The 20,289-nt window shown below is 35.6% G+C and overlaps 1 protein-coding gene across 1 annotated transcript; it reads right to left on the bottom strand.

Annotated features, from left to right (window-relative positions):
- Positions 1–12,893: 12,893 nt before the first annotated feature.
- On the bottom strand, positions 12,894–17,043 carry LOC106063511 (uncharacterized). The gene is made up of 4 exons (XM_013221906.2): positions 16,912–17,043; positions 15,849–16,012; positions 14,773–14,929; positions 12,894–14,100 (listed from the first exon to the last, which is right to left on the bottom strand). The coding sequence occupies exons 1-4, from the start codon at positions 16,994–16,996 to the stop codon at positions 13,391–13,393; spliced, it is 1,116 nt and encodes a 371-aa protein (XP_013077360.2). The 5' UTR covers positions 16,997–17,043; the 3' UTR covers positions 12,894–13,390.
- Positions 17,044–20,289: the final 3,246 nt, after the last annotated feature.

Below are 20,289 nucleotides of genomic sequence, written 5' to 3' on the forward strand. Positions count from 1 at the left end.
AAAAAAAAAAAATTGACAAAAAACATCTAGAACCGTTTGCATAAACGTGTTAAAATATGGTAAGTGTCAGTCTCATTCACTAAATAGCCTCCCGTGTTTCTTACTATTAATAATGAATAGTTGTAAAAATGGTGTAATTTTATGAAACCTGCTTGCATGGTTGATTTTCAAAAAATGTTGGTATTTCACTATCTTTTCTAGTTTACGAGATCTAAACGAGACGGACAGACAGACCACACAAAACTAATAGAAGTTTTTTTCCTTTTGGGGGCCGCTAAAAACAAAAGCTTATACGAAAAGTAATTGTATCGATTAATTTGTATCATTCATGTAATTAAATTTGTAATTGATCTAGACAGAAACAGAATCTGTGAGTTTAGAATTATGATCTATCACTTATCTGGACCAGTTAGGAAAATAGGGAAAAAAAGAAAGGGAGATGTTTTTTACTGTAATTGGTTTTTAAAAGCAATTTTTTAACAATTAAAAAAAAAAAAGAAAGGGACGGCCAGACTTCGTTCTCGTGTATCACACCTCCTCGGGCCGACGCAGTAACCTCCCTTCTAAAGAAGATTGTATAGTTTTATATTGTTTTGTATAGGTATAGAGCGCAACATAGAAAGGAGAATAATTCAACTTATACCACCATTTTAGTGAAGATTAATTTGTCTCCATTATTCGAGACATCCAACTAAAAAATTTATTGCCAATTTTTAAGTAATTGATTACTTTTTTTATTGATACTTTGTGTTGTAAGAGATAATTGTGAAAAACTTTCAGCTTGATCCGACTTTGGATGTCGGAGAAATAACGTGGACAAACCAGACACACAGTGAATTGACATAAGCTATGTAAAAACATGCCAAATTAAAGAATGAGGCATCACACGGTATATGAGGGACATGTATACAAATATTTTTATTATTGCTATTTAATCTTTCTGTACAATATATTTGCCATGAATACATAACTAAATGCATTCTTACGATTTTAAAACAAAAACACGTTCTTTAAATTAGTGGCTTGTGTAACAGAAAATAATTTAATAGTTAAATCATAGACATATATTATATCTAGACTGGAGACAGGAAATAAATTCTTATCCGCGACTGATCAAATCACAGTCGTATCTATATATAGATTTTTATGTACGTAAACTCTTTTTTCAGGCTCTAAGGGGAGTCGCCCAAATCAATCTATTTAGTCTTAGAAAAGTAATGATCTTTAGTTTTCAAAGTTTAGAAATAATGCAAAATCATTTCTCGGATATTCACGCAAATATATGAAATAAAGCCATTTCATGTTTGTTTCCATTGAGATAATGTTTAAAAAATCCTAGATGGAAATAATTCATGTACATTTAAATCGTCTTATGTACATTTAAATAGATTGATTACCTAGATCTTTCTAGATTATGCATCTAAAAATTGCAAAATAATAATTACGAGACGAGAGTACTCTTATTTTTGATGTTCAATTACTAGTGTCATTGGTTAATATGCATGACTGAAAGCATGACGCGTAGAACGTAATCATCTTCTTTTTTGAAGTATCTTATTATTATATAAGATAAGATAAGATAGAGGTGTATTTAATTTTAACTTTTTTTTTTACGAGTTTGTGTTCCAGGCGCAAAAACAGGCATACATTCTAAAATGTTAAACTTAGAAGATTAACGACACCCTTTTTTAGAAACATATTTGTATTTCTAAAGCATTCTAATCATGTCCTATTTACTTTGATAATTTGTAAACAGGAGCTCCAAATATAATAAAAATTATTTTGTTCTTAACCGTTAAAAGATAAAACGAAGGCAGCCGCGTCCCTTTTAGCTCGTTGCTTTCCCTTTTAGAAAGATTTGTCAAATTGTTAAGTCTTTGGTTCTTACCTTTGTTTTCGCTTGCTACAAACGCAAGTGCATCCTCCCAACTGGCATCATGATCAGTTGTGTCATCTGCGTTTTTAAAGAAATACACACACAGATTTATATATATATATATATATATATATATATATATATATATATATATATATATACTATAAAGTAGAAAGTAAGACGTATGTATGTTCCGAAGAGAAATCAAAACCGTTTGACCAATCTTGATAAAACTTGTCAGAAATGAGAAATGTTCCATGGGTACTAACTTGAACCGTGACGTATGTATAGTAGCCCCTAAAACAAACTTAAGACCCTCAAAAAAAAAGTTGACCAACTCTATGAACGCATTAAAACTAGGCCATGTTTACCATGTTTACATGAGAAAAGATCGAAAGGACCTAGATCTAATTTTAAGAACTACACTTTGGGCAGATAGTTTTTTTACTTTGACACATGAAAATACAAGTCCATTGATTTCATTATTTAATAAAATTAACCTTTGTGTTTCAAAAGCATTTTTGTAACAAATTCGTTCCTTATATCTGTGAATTAAGAATTACTGACGTAGGCTACATTCTTACATTAGACAATACCGTAATGTTACCATGGGCGTAGCCAGGATTTTTTTTCGGGGGGGGTTTAGGGGGGGGGGGATTTTTTTCTCCCCCCCCCCCGCGAAAAAAATATTTGTATGTATGTATGTGTTTGTATGTACATAATCTTTATTACATTCTGACCCTTCATTCTTTCGGAACACGTTTATAGTGCCCGTGTATTGTTCTTCCTGTAGTTAGTGGATAAATTGTTGACTCACAGCCATTGCTAGCAAGGGGGTCTGGGGGAGCGCTATGAGCTTTTATATAGCTTAGACCTTAGATCAGCGGTTCTCAACCTTTTAAGCTCGGCGACCCCTTTTTACAATCCCCCACTCTGCCGCGACCCCCCCCCCATACACAAATACAGAATTGTAGGGTAGACAATAACAATCCATATTTTCGATGGTCTTAGGCTACCCCTGGCAAATGGTCAATCGACCCCCAAAGGGGTCGCGATCCATAGGTTGAGAATCCCTGCCTTAGATGAACCCGAAACGTATAATATATTCTATAGTCTCTAGACTTAATTATTGAGATCTAGGTCTAAATTGACAGTTAAGCCTATATAGATCTAAAAGCATTAGGATAACCAGCTATAGAAACAAAAAATAACATCTTAATCCACATTGCACCCTCCCTGACCAAAAAGTAAATAGAGTGTGCACTGTGTCTGACTGATTTTAACAACCTGGTCAGGTAGACATCCATACACATGTAGGCCTAGTGTACTGTACGTGTGTAGTCGATGATACTACAAGACTGTACCCTGTGGTGGTGTTTTTTTATTGCGCGCTATGCAATAGTGTTATAGTGCTCATTGTTGAGGGGTCAGGCAAGAAAATAACACACTGGCATGCGTGGTTAGTCAAGCATGTACTTAGCTCTATTTTTACACTAAAATAGTTACTTAACCTCCCTTCTAAAAAATAAATAGACTGTGTCCGACTGATTTTAGCAACCTGGTCAGATAGACGAACACATGTAGGCCTATTATACTGTTACAAATGACCAGTGACAGGAAGAGGTTAACGTGTGACCCCGACGAGATAACACAGGAGCGAGTGTTCTCTGGAATGTACATGTATAAACAGAGACAGGATGTGACGTGTCCTTACGTGTTATTCCAGAAGGTACTAGCAATGTCCAGTGACAGATAGAGGTCACAACTTGTGACCCCAGCAAGATGACACTGCAGCGAATGTTCTCTGGAATCTACATGTATAAACAAAGACAGGATGTGACGTTTCCTCACGTGTTGTTCCAGAAGATACTAGATTGTGCAACTTTGGAGGAGCGATTAGGGACTCTATATAAGCCAGAGAGTTAATGTGAAAGTCAGTCGTATGGAGTCGTAGGAAGACGTCGGTACTGTTGTCTACTGTGCGAGACAGTAGAAGAGAGATGTGTACGACTCGATGCAAGTTAACTAGGGTAGAGTTAACTGGATTGGACTACTGTCGTTAAAGTCTATACAGCGAACTACAGTGAACTTGAGCCGTTACAGTCGATACAGTCAATGTAAAACGTGTACGGCTCTGATTCGGTAGACTTGAATACGACTTGGTTCAGCTTAGGGAGACCTGGAGCGACACTGGAAAGTGTGTCGTTGGTCTGTTCTGTGGAATACGGCTCGATGCAAGTTGAGTAGAGATGAATTGCAACGAAGTGAAGAGATGAATTGCAACGAAGTGAAGAGATGAATAGTAACGAAGTGAAGAGATGAATTGCAACAAAGTATAGCTAACTGTAAACTGACAGATATTGTACAGTCTTCTGCGCTACATGTTACAGTGACGAATTGTTAGAGTTAATAGTCATTAAAGTTATATGAAGCTGAAAGTTGAGTCGTCAAGTTCTTTGCAGTGTTTTTATTTGTGTGCCTACAAGTACATTTAGCCAGAAGATTCAGAAATACGTAACAGTACTGTAGTGTGCAGTCCATAATGACAAGAACTAAATTCTAAATCTGTTTTTTAATGAGATTTTAAACTTTATCTGTATAAGTAAGATTTTCCGTTAAGTAATAAGATAATTAAATATTTGTTTCAAAGTACCATTATTTTGTAAAGGTTTTAATATAAGGCAAAAATACAAACACACATATTTACTAAGACATCTTTTTTTTTTCAAATTTTATTGTGCTTTATTAAAGTTTTTTTAAGATTAAGAAACATCTTCATTATTACTGATTTTATAATAGATAAATAATTCTATAATGTTAAAAGCATTAGATCGAATTGTAGGCGCACAGTTAGATGATTATATAGCTAGGTCTAGATTAACCCCCAACCCTCCGAAAAAAGTTATGAAAAAGTTTGTACAGTTTAAATTAATTTTCTTTAGTTTAGTTAAACTATAATGAAAAATTCATGGTAAACTTTAAGTTTAACTTCTTTAACTTCTTAACTTCTTTATTTTAGTTGAAACTTAGTTTTAGTTTAACGTTTTAAATTTAGTTTAGTTCCCATCACTACTTATTTCCTTTTCCTTTATTGAATCATGTCTTGCAAGTATTTATATAGATCTAGCTACTTTTGTGCACAGGACTAGTACTTTAATATTAAGATTGCAAACAAAATTTGCAAAAAAATATTCGCAGATAAGGTTGCAAATAATTTCAAAAGATAAACCGCCGAGTTTATATTCTCCTGGAATGTTTTCCAAAGTTAGAAAACAGCGTAAACAAAACAAAAATCCCAATTGTTAAGATCAAACAAAGTAAAAACAAAAGTGAGCTTTATGCTTTAATAATAATCATTTATGGTTCTTACCGTTTATTCCGTCAAGGACAGTTGGAACTGGATCAACACCACTGTACGGAGAAAAAAATGAATTAACCAAAGGTAAACGTCATATGCCTTATACGATGAACTACATTTTTTTAAAGTATGAAGCACATTATTATTTTTAAAAAATACCACAAGCATTACCAATTTCTTGGATTTATTCAACGAGATAACAGTAAATGAACACACACATGGCATTCTTTTAGTACTTTAGACACACAATGAATATGATCTTCTGACATGATGGACTCACGCAGAATATAAATTACTCAACCTTATTTGCTTCTGTAAGAGAAATTACTTAAAATGCCTTGACTTTAGGTAATAAGATATTACATCTCTTTACTCTAGCCCACTGATGGTTAAACTTTTTTTAGGAGAGGCTGTTTCAAAAACTTTTAAACATTTTCACGGGCCATAATTTAAAACAAAAACAATGTACAGAAAATTTTGTATTAAATCTAAGGCTGTAAAAATTACGGTAATGCTATGCAAGGATTCAAACTGCGAGTGTTTTGATAATGAACTGTTAAATCATTTTTTGTTTCAATTTTGGAAGAAGTTTTTCTTAAGAGCAAACTGTGGTATTCATCGTCAATCTTTTGGTTGCTCATAAATATATGAAGATATCAAAATTGCATATGACAACAGGCGTTAACTGTCGGCCAATATAAACAAATGACCCTCACATCATCTGAGATTTAGATTCCAAGGTCAGAAACATCTTAAAACATATGTTTTCATATTTATAATCTAACGACATTTTGATAAATGGATACATAATTATAAAAACTTTGTTGAGAACAAAATTAGTTTACCTGGGAAGCTCATTCGGTGCTTGCATGTTGAATGATGGCCAAGGTTGGAGCACAAGTGTCTACTTTTATTTATTTATTTTTGCCTATTGTGAATTGTTGTTCACGGGATGACCCAATTTAAGAAAAAAAATCTTTCAATACATCCACCCGTCCCTCTAGATTGAACCTTAAAATAAAAGCCAAGTATAGTGACCACACCACACCACCCCATCCCCGTGTACATTTTCAAACACTTTCTTTTGGTGTGTATGAAATCGTGTAAATGAAATTTCTACTGTGACTTGACCAAAACAACAATGTTTCGTGTTTTGACTTTATTAGCAAGTTTGTGTGTATGTGTTATTTGTGTGTGTGTGTGTTCTTTTTTTTTTTTCAATCATACACTCTTTAACACAGTACAGGATTATGAGTTAAAAACCCAACTCAAGCAAATTCCATTGTCATAAGATTATGATAAGATACACTTGCTTTTGCAATACTGAACGTCTTGGCGACGGAGACGTTTTCGGAGCGAGATATCATTTGACGATAATTTATTAAGCACGTAGCTTTTATAACAATGTTTATTTCACTCTACCCTAATATTGTATATATAGTATGCCTCTTAATTAGCACACATACACAAGCCAAAATGTTTATTAAAGAAAATGATGTGAAACACAAACACACATTTACATGTAGTAAATGATAAGTCACATTAATTAATGGACTTGTTATAACTCACATAAAAAAAAAAGGTTTTAGGAGCAGATATAAAAATAATTACTCAAATAACAAATGTAATGTACGAAAGCTACTAATGTTTTTCTCTTAAAAATGTGTTTGAAAATGTATAACAAAAAGAATTTTTCACTATTTTATACCGAGACAAACAGAATATTTATTCTACCCCCCCCCCCCGCTCCCACGATAAAAGTCTTAATAACTTCATAATTTTGAATATTTCATGCATGCATAGTGACACAAGAGCCATAGTCCTGTACCAATATACATAAACTGTCACTTGCTGAATTGGGCAACTCTAGTTTGTCGTGCGCGCGTGAAGTTTTCTTTGCATTTAATATTGGTGTTTTAGCGTATAGGAAGTAGTTTCTTTTAAGTGTGTTTTGTTGCCTAGAATATTGTGTGTGTGTGTTTACGTCATCCTTAGTTCCCGCAAGAGAGAGAGAGAGCTTCTTTTGTGAGCTAGGTAGCTGGTTGTTTGTTTCCCCCTTGTAAGGGTACGTAAGTACATAAGTACATAGTCTTATTAAGTAAGCTGATCTTTCGGTACGGGTGTCGCTATTGAAAAGTTCTTTCTTGTAGCGGCATCGCTAGATCTAGGTTTTCTTTTCGTTTCAGGGTGTTAGGCTTTGGGCTATGGGAAAGTGTGTCGCCTTTCCGCCCTTGGTGTTTTGCAGTAACTCTTGTTGTTGAGGTGTAGGGAGTTGAGGTTACGTTGGGCGCCGAGATGGAGTGTGAGCGTGAAGGTGTGTTATGGAAACTTATTGGCGTGATATTAGACTAATTATTAATTCAATGATGACTTCAATGATAGTGATGTATATGTAAATATGTTGATAACTTATAATTAATTATTATTAAATATTGTTCATGTTGACAACTGTTGTTATTCACTAACTGTTCAGTTGAATAACTGTTATTCGATGTTCGTATTTTACATGCCATTACCTTTAAGTTCTTGTGTTACTCTGTTCAGGCTGGGGATACGGAACCATCATATCATACCCTACTTAAGCGACTAAACCCACCTGACATAGTTTACCAACTACTCAGTGAAAAGCACAACGCCATATGCCGTTTAAAGCTCGAAAAAGCTTCATTCTTGTTTCATTTAATGTATAGCAGGTATTTTAAGCATCTTTTTTTATTATTGTCGACCATTCTTCTCTTTTTCAAGTCTAAAAAAAAAACAACAGAAGATACAAACAACTAAAAATATAAGATAATTTTACTGGTCTAAACCAATAAAATTCAGTTCAAGTCAAGAGTCCACCTCAGCATTACTTCTATAACAATAAAATAGAAGCAAACACAACATACACAAATGCAACACACATACACATGAAACTTAGTATGAATTAGACTTCTACGTACTTCATAGTGACGAGAAGTGACCTTGAAACATCATAGGAGCGGAATAAAGGAGTTTTTACTTTTTTTTTTCTTTTAGTTGTAATTATGAGGAACCGACCAGTAGAAGCTAGTCCAGATCTGTCTGATGTAACTGTGATTTAGTGGGTGCAAATTGTCATTAAGAATGATATAGTTTTAGGAAAGGTTAAAAAAAAAAAGATAAAAATTAGTAGCTAATCACTGAGAAATATTTTAGAGAGAGGGAGAGGGAAATGTTAGTGTATTTGGCATTTACACTTGACTGAGCACAGCAGACGTGTCAAAAATGGATTGAAATGTGTAGCGGTTTCCCCAGGAAAGCTAAAATAGCTGTGGCAAATTATAATTGGTTAGAAACAGTGTAACAAGGGGTGGGGGAAGAACATAATCACAATATGGAGGGGAAAAGTCAGCTCAAGTGTCATAGTAAAAAATATACTACAATTATTTAAATCATTGTACTTGGAGAAAAATGCGCCATCTTTACTAGAAAGGCCTCACAGCTTACATGAAAACACGCACACTTTCGCTCCTGACTCCCTCCTTGGCCCAGCGGTTGGAATCACGATGGCAGAGACATTCAAAGTCTACATTAAAATATTTAAGTCGAAATGCTTTCATGTCGGTCCAATTGAAAAGATGAAAGACGTTTCTTAATTTCAAATATTTGATCAATGTTAATAATTGGTAATGAGAAGGTTTCCTGATATTTCGGGAGCGAAAATGGGACGTATGTCGATCATGGGGCGTTCGTCTTCTTCTTGTCCTAAGAGTTGAGTCTAAGACTCTTGGAACTCTAGGCCTATGGAAGCTTGTCCTAAGAGTTGAGTCTAAGACACTTGGAACTCTAGGCCTATGGAAGCTTGTCCTAAGAGTTGAGTCTAAGACTCTTGGAACTCTAGGCCTATGGAAGCTTGTCCTAAGAGTTGAGTCTAAGACTCTTGGAACTCTAGGCCTATAGAAGCTTGTCCTAAGAGTTGAGTCTAAGACTCTTTGAACTCTAGGCCTACGGAAGCTTGCCTCTATCTGCCAGTCTGAACAAACTTCTGTCTGGGAAAGATCCCAGCAGATGTAAATTATTACATCCCTATTACCGACGGCTTGTATCCGAGGACGCTCCGATTAGAAGCGATGCCAATGGCCGAGCACACCGGACATACTGCCCCCTATACTCCTTCTCCGTATCACATCCTCCCATGCAGATGTCAAACATAACAAAAAGTCCATTGAGGAACGGTGTGTAGATGATACACCATCTCTGACAGCGCAATAGACTCGGTCCTTAGGCCCCTAACGGAGGTTCTTTTATTGCTTCCCTATCGTCTCTTTTCACGACTGTTTTCACCCGAAGCAGTGAACGTGAAACAAGGATAAAGACGGAAAGGAAGTTATTCATTAGAATACTATGCACTGTTTCACATTAAGAAACAAACGCATTGATTGACTTTATGAAAGAGAGTTAGGGTCAAGCATGTTATGACATGCGTGACATACAAGATCCGATCGATAATTCTTGAATGATGTCTTCCCATTGCTTTCTCTACCTACCTCATTGTCTTTTTCCTGGTACCCAGACGTGGACCTTGTGATATGGTCATAATGTTTTAGTTTGCGTTATTTGACAGTGGTCAGCAGTTCATCGTGGGGCCCAATTGGTGTTGTTCAGCAATAAATAAAAAATATTGATATTACCTGACCAACAATGCGTACATACTTCTCTTTTATCTTTCTCTCCTTCCTCTAACTCCTCTCTCTTCTGTCTCTTTTTTATCTTCTTTCTCTCCTTTCTCTCTCTTCTTCTCTTCCTCTCAACTCTCTCTTCTCTCTCTCTCTACTCTCTTTCTCTTCTCTCTATACTCTTTCTAATCTCTCTTTTCTCTCTTTTTCTTTTCAGTAATCCTTTTTCACTTTTCTCTCTCTATTCTCTTTTTCTCTATAAATTCTAACTCTTCTCTCTTTTTTCTATATCTCTTCTCTCTCTCTTCTCTGTGCTCTTTTTTTTCTCTCTCTATTTCTCACTCTTCTCTTCGCTCTCTTCTCTTCTCTTTACTCTCTTGTCTCACTTTTGTATCTTTTTTTCTCTCTTTTCTCTCTTTCTCTCTCTTTTTTCTTTCTCTTTTCTATTTCTCTTCTCTCCTCTTTTTAAAAAGCTTATATGAACTCTGTGGCATAATGGGGAGATAACTATTTTATAAGTAATTTTGATTATAGGAGTGATTCCCCTTACGAAATTTATATAAGGGCATGTAGACAGTGTTTAGTGGCCACTTGCTCTCTCTGTCTGTTTGGTAAAAAGTTATTTCTCCAACACTCAATCTCGGATCAAGAAGGAATTGTGCACAATTATTTCTTTTACCCTACAAAACAAGAATCAATTTTTTTAAAAAGCCAATTAGTTTATTATCTAGATCTATTAGTAATTAATTTTGTTTGGTATCTTGTACAGAGGAAAGAATTGTATTTGACTGATGTGATGGTATAAAGTTTGAAGCTAACCTTCTATTTTCATAAGCGCTTCGCCGGTATGGTGGTTAATGCATTGGCTTGAGGATGCTGGGAGGCTTAAGCCGACTAGTTTGAATTCAGGTCGTCCTTGTTTCTCTCTCTTTTTTCTCTCATTTTTCTATTTTCTCTTTTTCTCATTTCTCTCTCTCTCTCTTCTTTCTCATCGCTCTCTCACTGTTCTCTCTCTCTCTCAACAATTTAAAGGACATGCTGATTGAGCGACAAAGAAGCTTGACTTTTAAATCTCGGTGAAGCCTGGGATTATTAATTTTGATAAAAGGTGCCCCTGAGTCCAGCCAACTCTCTAGGGTACCTGATACCAGTGGGGTTAAGCAAAGACATTTGGTCGTTGAGCTGGCCACGTGGGACTCTCGTATTCACCAACGGCCACAGAAATAGATGAACATCCTCTGCCGTGTAGATCACAAGCTCTGAAAGAGGAACTTGATCAATGTCTTTCTTTAATCATAGTGATATCTGCAATCAAATTAGTTTTTCTTATGATCGTACTTTTTATTGTAACTATATTTTAGCTTCAGCCTAAAACACGTGACAATACGCAAAGTCTTTGGTCCTCGGGCATCTGGTTTAATGGCGAATGCTTTGTCTTAAGTGAAAATCCGAAGAATTTATTGTCTGTTGAATTTCCTTCTAGTTTTTTTTATCTTGAGCCAGTTTCTTTACATGATGTACTGCTTCACTGGCCAACACTGGCATCATGGGCATGGTGACCGGGGGGTTCCGGTCTCGAATCTCGGCATCCCTCGGGATTTTGAATTTCGTTAAATGGCGCTCCTGAGTCCACTCAGCTCTAATAGGTACCTGACATTAGTTGGGGAAAGTTGGACGGTTGGTCGTTGTGCTGGCAACATAACCTCTTCTTTAACCATCGGCCATACAAACAGATGGCCTTTACATCATCTGCCCTGTAGATCGCACAGAGATACTTTTTTTTTAAATTTTTTATTACTACTTAATAAACACATGACGTCCTTTTACAATCAACACCTTCATCTTTCTTCAACCGTTGGGGCATTACCCATAATCTGTTGCAGACCATCTCTTTTCATCCCTGTATTTCTGCAGGATTAACGTCGCCCGTCCATTCCTTAATGCTTTCCTTCCATCGTTTACTCTGCTGCCTCGCCTCTTTTCACTTTTTCCTTATAGAATATGTTAGTTACATATTTTAAAACGTAACAATACATCCCACATCTATGTATTTAAACTTCATTAAAGAACAAGCTCGTAGGTGTTGTACACTATTGAAATTTCCGTTACGTTATTTGTGGCAAAAGGGGTCTGTTAGGGGGAAAAAACATGAGTCTTGGATATCGTGCGTTCAGATCCAGCTGCTGCTCAATAATGTGTATTACCAAATTTACAGACCGACTGAACGGATAGTTCAGTGAAATAAACTTCTATTATAAATATTGATAATACTTTCTTCTACCTAAATGTGATAACCTATTGAGTTCAAAGTCACGGATGTATAAAACTGTTGAACGTAAACACTGAACGAAATCAATTAGAAAGGCAAATCAAGTGTCAGTGTTCAATATCCTATAATCTAAACCGAGCAATTCTTGTATGTATGTATGTATATATCTAATTATTTATTTATTTCGAAAACGTCTCAAACGATTTTCTTTAAAATTTCAGGTTACGTGTATAATCATGAAAACAAATTCTCAACTTATTGGCCACATCGAGGTCGACCATCAATATTGGTTTAATCATGTTTCAGTATCCTTAAATTACTTTTGGCTACTCATATTTTTTATGAAATTGACACTTTAAATTTAAAGTTTTTTCTTTTTTTTTTACTTTGAAAAATTATAGCGGTCAAACTAGAGTTTTCCCAGTGTAACCAACGAGCTAGTAATTCTTTTCCAAATTATATACAGCAACTTTCAAATTTTTATAAAATCGTTAGAACCGTTTTCGAGATCCGTGGCCAGGTTTTTACCAGCCAGAAGGTTGCAGGCTCCATGAAGGTATGAGTTGAATAGAGGTATTATAAAAACAAAAATCAGCAAGCGAACTGTGTTAGCTATTAGTTTTGATTCAGGGATCTCTATAGATTGAAGACTCTAGAAAGTTGATGAAAAATGTAAACTTTGAACTTACTTTTAAACAGGTAATGGATCTTATACAATTAAAACCTAGTGAGCGTGAGTGGTATTTTTAAACTTGATAAAACAAGAAATAATTCCCCTGTACTTACATAATAAAATAAGACGATTGACCGTGGGCTGATAGGCTCAAATAAGATAGACTGCCGATACACACGTGATGAAATAAGATGGACTGCCTTTGACAGTGCTATCTTGGATAAAATAAGATGAACTGTCCATGCGCTTGGATGATAAATGAAATAAGACGTGCGTGCACTAATATGATGAAGAATGTATACAATTTCTGGTTGTGTGTGTTTTTTTTTTTTTGGTTAGGTTCTCGGTTTGATTGACAGTATTCTTGTAAATGTAAGTTAAAGCCCTGAAGTCTTGATTAAAAAACAACAACATCTCAAATGCAGATTTAAAGTGGCAATGCTTTGTTAATTCGCTAACCAAGTCTGTATATTTCTTCTAAGCAAGACTACTACAGTGCTTACACTATAACTCTGTAGGACCTGCTGCTGATGTATGAACATTCATCATGTCAACGTTCCATGTTACAACTACAGAGTTAACCAACAAAACAATTTGTTTCACGTTTCCAGGAACAAAACATTTCCGTAAATATGAGCTTATATTTGGAGCTCATTGTATAGTAAACGAATATATTGACTGTGCTATTTATAGCCTCTAGCGTCAAAATGGCGGACCAAGTAACAACATATAAATTAAACTGTTTTCCCGTGAAAGAGTATTCCTGATAAATGGTCCCCACGAGGAAGCTGATGAAGCTTGGGACTAGGCAGGATAAGAAAATGATGGAGATTAACGTGATCATTTTAATAACTTTCTTATCTCGCTTATCCAGGACGTCCTTGACCTTGTTGGCGTTAGCGCTCTTAAATCTCCACTTGGACTTGCTGTTTAGCTGATGGACGATAAGAAGGGTGCAAAAGAGGTCGATAAAGAAGGCGCCGAACTGGGAGGCCACGTTGAACTGGCCGGCGATGTTCTGGATGTACATGCCGTTCTCCACGAGGTAGAGAGCCAGCTGGGTTCTGTTCTCCCCAGGCACGGGTCTTTGATAGAAGCGGTAGGCGATGAAGAATGGCGACATGCCGAGGAGAATGGCGAGACAGAGGGCGATGTTGATGGCGACAGTACGTTGAGGGGTGATGATCTGTTTGACCTTGAGAGGGAGGACAATGCAGAGGCATCGCTCGAATGTGACGAACGTCGTGATCCACCAGGCCATCCGCACAAAGATACCGTGGGGAACAGCTTTAAAATAAACAGAAAAACAATATGCGATTTATCGAAAACTTTAAACTTGACGTATAGAGCTGTTAGAAATTAATAGTTATATTAATATGATATAAATAATAATAATAATAATATAACCGGTTAATCAGAAAGCAGTTATTTAAAGATTTTCTCTTTGACATTTAGACTCTTAAATAAATATATTGTGTGGTGCGTGCACGCTAACATACAAGAAGAAATATTCTTTTCTTTATTAATAATTAATCGAGGGACTGTAAGAGAGAGAGAGAGGAATTTAATCCTCTTCGGATTTGAACGAATAAGCTGGTTTGTTGGTCAAGCTGCCCGAAATGTTCACAGATGCTCCTAACACAAGGTAAAGTTACATTGAGAATATAACATGAAAACCAAATAAAATAAAAAAAACTTCTATTTAGGATAATATACTTTCATAAAAATAAGTTTAGCTTTATATAAAAGCAGGAATCTAAATGCGAAGAAAGCAAATGTTAATAAGACATCCACACACACACATATATATTTACATTCACCTTCACCTATCCCTTAGTCTGTTGGACCGTTGGGGCACAACGCAAGATTTGTCGACCGTCATTCTTCTCCAATTCTCTAATAACTTGTTAAGGCCCTTGATTTTAAAAAGCTTTTTTTTTTTTTTTTAACTTCACTGACCTGATGTAAGGAAGTGAACATCTGACACAGAGAAGGAGCTCTGGGAGTCAAAGAACCAAGGATTCATGCAGATGCTCTCCCAGACTAAAGCTAATAGGGCGAGGAGGTCTACTAGAGCTAAAGCCAGAAGACTTAGTGTCACCGAATCTTTGAAACCCTGTCAGTGATAGAAAAAAAGTGACATTAATAATTTTCTTAGTCTATTCTTTCAAAATAAAGGTGATGTTTGTCTATATTTTCTTATTGTGTGTATGTCTTGCAATGTTATGTAAAAGTTGTGTATGTCTTGTAATGTTATGTAAAAGTTGTGTATGTCTTGTAATGTTATGTAAAAGTTGTGTGTGTCTTGTAATGTTATGTAAAAGTTGTGTATTTTTTGTAATGTTATGTAAAAGTCTACAAGGCGGTGGTTCTGTCAACCCTTTTATATGGATCTGAGACATGGACACTATACAGAAAACAACTAAGACTTCTTGAACGCTTTCACCAAAGGTGCTTGCGCTCCATCATGGACATACGGTGGCAGGACAGCACTACAAACTGAGATGTCCTTGCGAACGCCGGTATGGACAGCATAGATACAAATTTGAGACCAAAAGTAAATCCGCTGCCGAGGACAGACGCAGACTGCGAAAAGAAAATCTAAATCGACCACCTGCGGACAATGGTTAGGCTTGCCTTGGTTGTGACAAAATATGTAGGTCACAGTTGGGGCTGCGAAGCCACGGGAAATACTGCATTCCTTACTGATCTTCGAACTCGACAATTTGAGTCCACTTTGTGTGAAGACAAACAAGGAAAGTTCTTTTTTTTTTAAATCATTACAGTTTGTCTCAGTCTTGAGGTTACCTTCACCATCACCTATAACATAATCTGTTGACTTTTGGGGCACCACACATGATCTGTCAACTCACTCTCCATTTCTCTCTGTCTTTTTGTCTTGACTAGAATTTCTTTCAATAACAAGCCAGTCTATTCTCCAACTCGCCCTCTCTGTCATGCCAGTCAAAATGTCGTCTAAATATAGTTCATTCCTAAAAGCTGGCACACAACAATGCACCCAGGACGTGACTTACTTGCTTCATAAAGACAAGGATGTTGACGATGTTGGCCAGGCAGCCCAAGGAGCCAATCACGCCATTGCACACCACGTAGAACACCACTTCCAAGATTTGTCTTAGTTCATCACTGACCAACTTAGGCTCAACCATCGTGTCTTCCAGCTGACCAATCTGTTCAGCTGAAATCAGCAGAATGAAACCTCACTCCTAGATTTATTGACTTTTTAAGAAGCATTCACATTTGATTAAATTCTATACATTAACTTGTTCATGTTGAATATGCAGCTCTAGATCAATATTTAGATAACATTTACACGCGCTAGTAAAGGATTGTATTGTTACTTGTTGCCATCTATCACTATGACAATCAGAATCCAATTGTTTGCTTCAGTTAATGGATCAAATGGATGAGTTCAAAGGGTTTAATCTAATTTTAAAGGAACAAAATTTATTGATTCTCATAATATGCCACATAGTTCGTAGAGTTTCAAGTATTTTGATAATAACTGTTAACATCATACATAAACTTATCTTACCTGATACAAAAATATCAATATTTTAGCGAGGACAAAGTTGACGACAAAAAAAAAATATGGACACTTTGTAAATAGATTTTTATTAGAAAAGAAAAGGTATATTTAGGGGAAAGAAAAAAAAAAACAATGAATAGAGATTATCAAAAAAGAGAAACGAAATTTAATTTAACGATTTTTGTCAGTACAGTACAAATAATGGCTGTTTAAAATTAATACATGGTTCGGATAATTCATAATTTTAGAGAACATTCATAAGACTTGAGACCAAGTTATTATCAAGATCGCTTGTCCTTCGCAGCTAAGGGTCATAACTCACAAGCCCCGTGACCCAGAAGGTTTGAAAGGGAGGAAACTTCTTTTCCTTTTTAGATTAGCTGGCCTTAGGGTAATCCCGTCAAGTTATTGAGAAGATTTTGCTAAGCCTCTTTCTATTTGATACGTCTGACACCTCTATGACTAATTACTTCATCAAATCCGCTATAAAAAGAAGCGACATACTTTAATTTGGTTACTAAGTTATGACTGACAGTTTTATGAATTACCTGGCAAGGACGTCATTGTTGCTGACACACTGTTAAACAGATCACCCATGACGTCACAGATTGGCTGTTCAAAGCTTGCGCTCATCTCATCATTTGTCTACGTCACATTTTCTTGTTGTTGTTAAAAGAACATTAACATTCCGAGCCGATGAAACCTCCGATATACATTAAGAAGGAAATGTATAATGTATAGATATTATATTTATATAGGCTATTGTGATTATAAGTACTTTGTGTTTATAAATTTTGACAAGTACAATTTGATTTCGAATACTTGAAAAAAGTAACATGTATTACTCACACTTTACACTAATAACATATTATTAATTATGAGTTAAACGGATACACTAGGTTTGCATGCGTTCTGTCAAATGTCTTCCAATTATTGTCATTCGAAAGGTAATTAAAACCAGATGCTTTATATAAAATAATTTTATTTTTGTTTTTCTAATCCGTGGTCTTATGAATAAAAAATAATAATTTTAAATAAAACTAGCATACATCCAATTTTCCTACTGGATGCTTTTACAACCAATAACTTGGAAATAGTAAACTCATAACTAACCATTTTGAATACTCCAAGTCTCTATTCTGAAGTTTGTAATTACCGATATCGATAGTCCTTTAAGTATATATGTTTACATAAGTATATGTTTAAAACTGATTGCTAGGAGTTAATCATTTTTAAGCATAGGTTTCCCATTCGTTTAACTGAAATGGGTTTTTAAGAGAATATGTCCACAAATTAGCAGCTTCTGTTCAAAGACGCTCTTCTAGATATGAGTACTAAATAATTCATTTCCCGCTGTATTATTAATGCACAAAATATAATCGTATAAAGCATCAGGTATGTTATTTATAGCGTGCATTATATGATACTGCATAACTATTGGCTGATCAATAATTGTAGTCTTCTCGTGACTAAACATTTGTTTACTGTCTCCCAAACAGAATGCTTTGAATGTTAAACAAGTATTGCACGAGATATTCAAGAATGTTTGCTGTCAAATCAGACTATTCAGACTGAAACTATAATTAATCTTATCAAATAGAAACACCCAGTTTGTGTGTATGTTTAACGTGAAATCCACCAGTGACTCCACACCGCCAGCACTTCAACTAAGACCAAACTTTTACGACAGGGCGTCGGTCTCTGTACTGTGATGACTATTAGGTCTCAAAAAAGGATGTCAATGTCTCAAAATCGTTTAGCAGCAGGTCAAGATTGTGGGACCCCGAGTGTCACTGCTGTTCCCTGTCCGAATGTTTGGCTCAGATTCCTCGTGTTTCTAATGCCGCTTCTGTAGCATCTACATTCTCGAGAATTTTTTTCCTATTAATATATTGTTGTTATTAAGATATAAAGATTCCAAATATATAGAGATGAATTACGTATGAGCCTCTGATATAAGATTCTGATATAAATATTTTAATCACGATTCATAATCTAGCCCAGGGGTGGGCAAATTACGACCCGCGGGCCACATGCGGCCCGCCGAGGTGTTTTATGCGGCCCGCCGACACCTACAAAAATCAGGTGTGCCCACAGTATATAGATAAAAAAATGTAAATATTAAAAAAAAAATATCTATATAAATTATTGAACTGTCTTATTAGTTTTTAGTAAACGAAGAATATGCTTATTGGCTATACATCAATTTCAATACATTCAATTTAAGACACAATGTCTGAGTGTTGGGTAAACTTGAAACAAGATAGCAAGTGTAACAACTTATGGAGCTTGATCTTTGACTGAGAACCATAAACTTGAAACAGGAAAGTTTGCACAAAGCTGCATATAATTTGAATATTAATACGTACTAGTATTTAAAAGTAATGAAATTTACATGAGCTAGGTGAGTTAACCAAGGGCAGCTTTGATTTATGAATTGCAATTGATTGTTTACATATGAAATGTAAACGCATGTTAAATCTTTTCAAACAAGGTTTTCCCATTTCTACAAGCAACCAAAAAAAAAGGTGAAAGGTGAAACTATCTTTAGTGAAATGATTAAAAGTGCAACACTTATTAAGAGAAGCCGATTCAGCTCCAGAGGACATAACTCAAAGCAAAGAGAAGTTCCAGTCAGCACTACCACGGGAGCTTTATGGGTGCCAGAAGCTGTATTTCCACACTTAAAAAAACTTCTGCTCACACTATTTGGGTACACATACATCAGTTCTTCTTCTTCGTTCTCATTTTACATGTTGAATGGTTCAAATCAGTAATCCTATATCTGAGATGAACCGCGTAGTGGTTTCCAGATCAGGCAGTTCTCCTAATAGTCTTTGGAGAGTCTTGTTCGGGTCCCTTGATTTAGTATGCACCATTGAAGGACATGGTCAACATTCTCTGGTGATGCTCCACAAGGGCAGGCTTCGCTCGTCCCGACATTCAACTTCCGGAACATAAATGTGTTATTCAGTGAGCAAGCATTTTTTTGTGGAAACTAAACAAGTATAATCACTGGACAATGTTGACTGACTGTAATTTGACATCAGTCACACACAGAGGTAACAACTAGTAAGATAGTTTCACAGTTAAGAAACATTATGCTCGAGTGTAAGAAGTAAAATACTGCATATTAAGTACAACTGTATATTTGTGGGGATATTGTGATATAAAAAGACAATAGCAATTTTTTAAAAATCGTAATACAGTGCATATATGAATTAAAAGACATTCTACACAGCAAGCTTATCTTTCTAAGATATATATATGCGGCCCGCCATGCCCAAACTTTTTTTTAATGCGGCCCTCGATACAAAATGTTGCCCACCCCTGATCTAGCCAACCAACGCAGAATTGTGTGTTTCATCTCTAGAAGACAAAGCGCGTCTGGATCAGCTACATCTGTACAGTGGTTGACACGAAACTCTATCAGTACAGTTGACCACGTGAATCTTGGTTGATATCTGTACAGTAGACCGCGTGAATCTTGATTGATATCTGTACGTAGGTCACGTGAATCTTGATTGATATCAGTACAGTTGACCACGTGAATCTTGGTTGATATCTGTACAGCAGACCGCGTGAATCTTGATTTATATCTGTACGTAGGTCACGTGAATCTTGATTGATATCAGTACAGTTGACCACGTGAATCTTGATTGATATCTGTACGTAGGTCACGTGAATCTTGATTGATATCTGTACAATAGACCACGTGAATCTTGATTAATATCTGTACAATAGACCACGTGAATCTTGATTAATATCTATACAGTAGGCCACGTGAAATTTGCTTGATATCTGTATAGCAGGTAATACAAAACTGGAACTACATCTTTTATGCCTTTTATATTTTGTATGAGTATTGTTAAAAAAAAAACACGTATATATAAATGAAAAGAGAATTCTCTATTGTAACATAGGTC

The sequence above is a fragment of the Biomphalaria glabrata genome, chromosome 9 (assembly GCF_947242115.1).
Source record: "Biomphalaria glabrata chromosome 9, xgBioGlab47.1, whole genome shotgun sequence".
Classification (NCBI taxonomy): domain Eukaryota; kingdom Metazoa; phylum Mollusca; class Gastropoda; family Planorbidae; genus Biomphalaria; species Biomphalaria glabrata.

Bases quoted from the DNA above. Each gene is read 5' to 3' on its own strand.
- LOC106063511 (XM_013221906.2), bottom strand. From the start codon at position 16,996: ATGAGCGCAAGCTTTGAACAGCCAATCTGTGACGTCATGGGTGATCTG. The intron at 16,013-16,911 runs GTAATTCATAAA...TGCTGATTTCAG, and splicing joins AACAATGACGTCCTTGCCAG to CTGAACAGATTGGTCAGCTG. The intron at 14,101-14,772 runs GTCAGTGAAGTT...TTTATTTTAAAG, and splicing joins TGTTCACTTCCTTACATCAG to CTGTTCCCCACGGTATCTTT.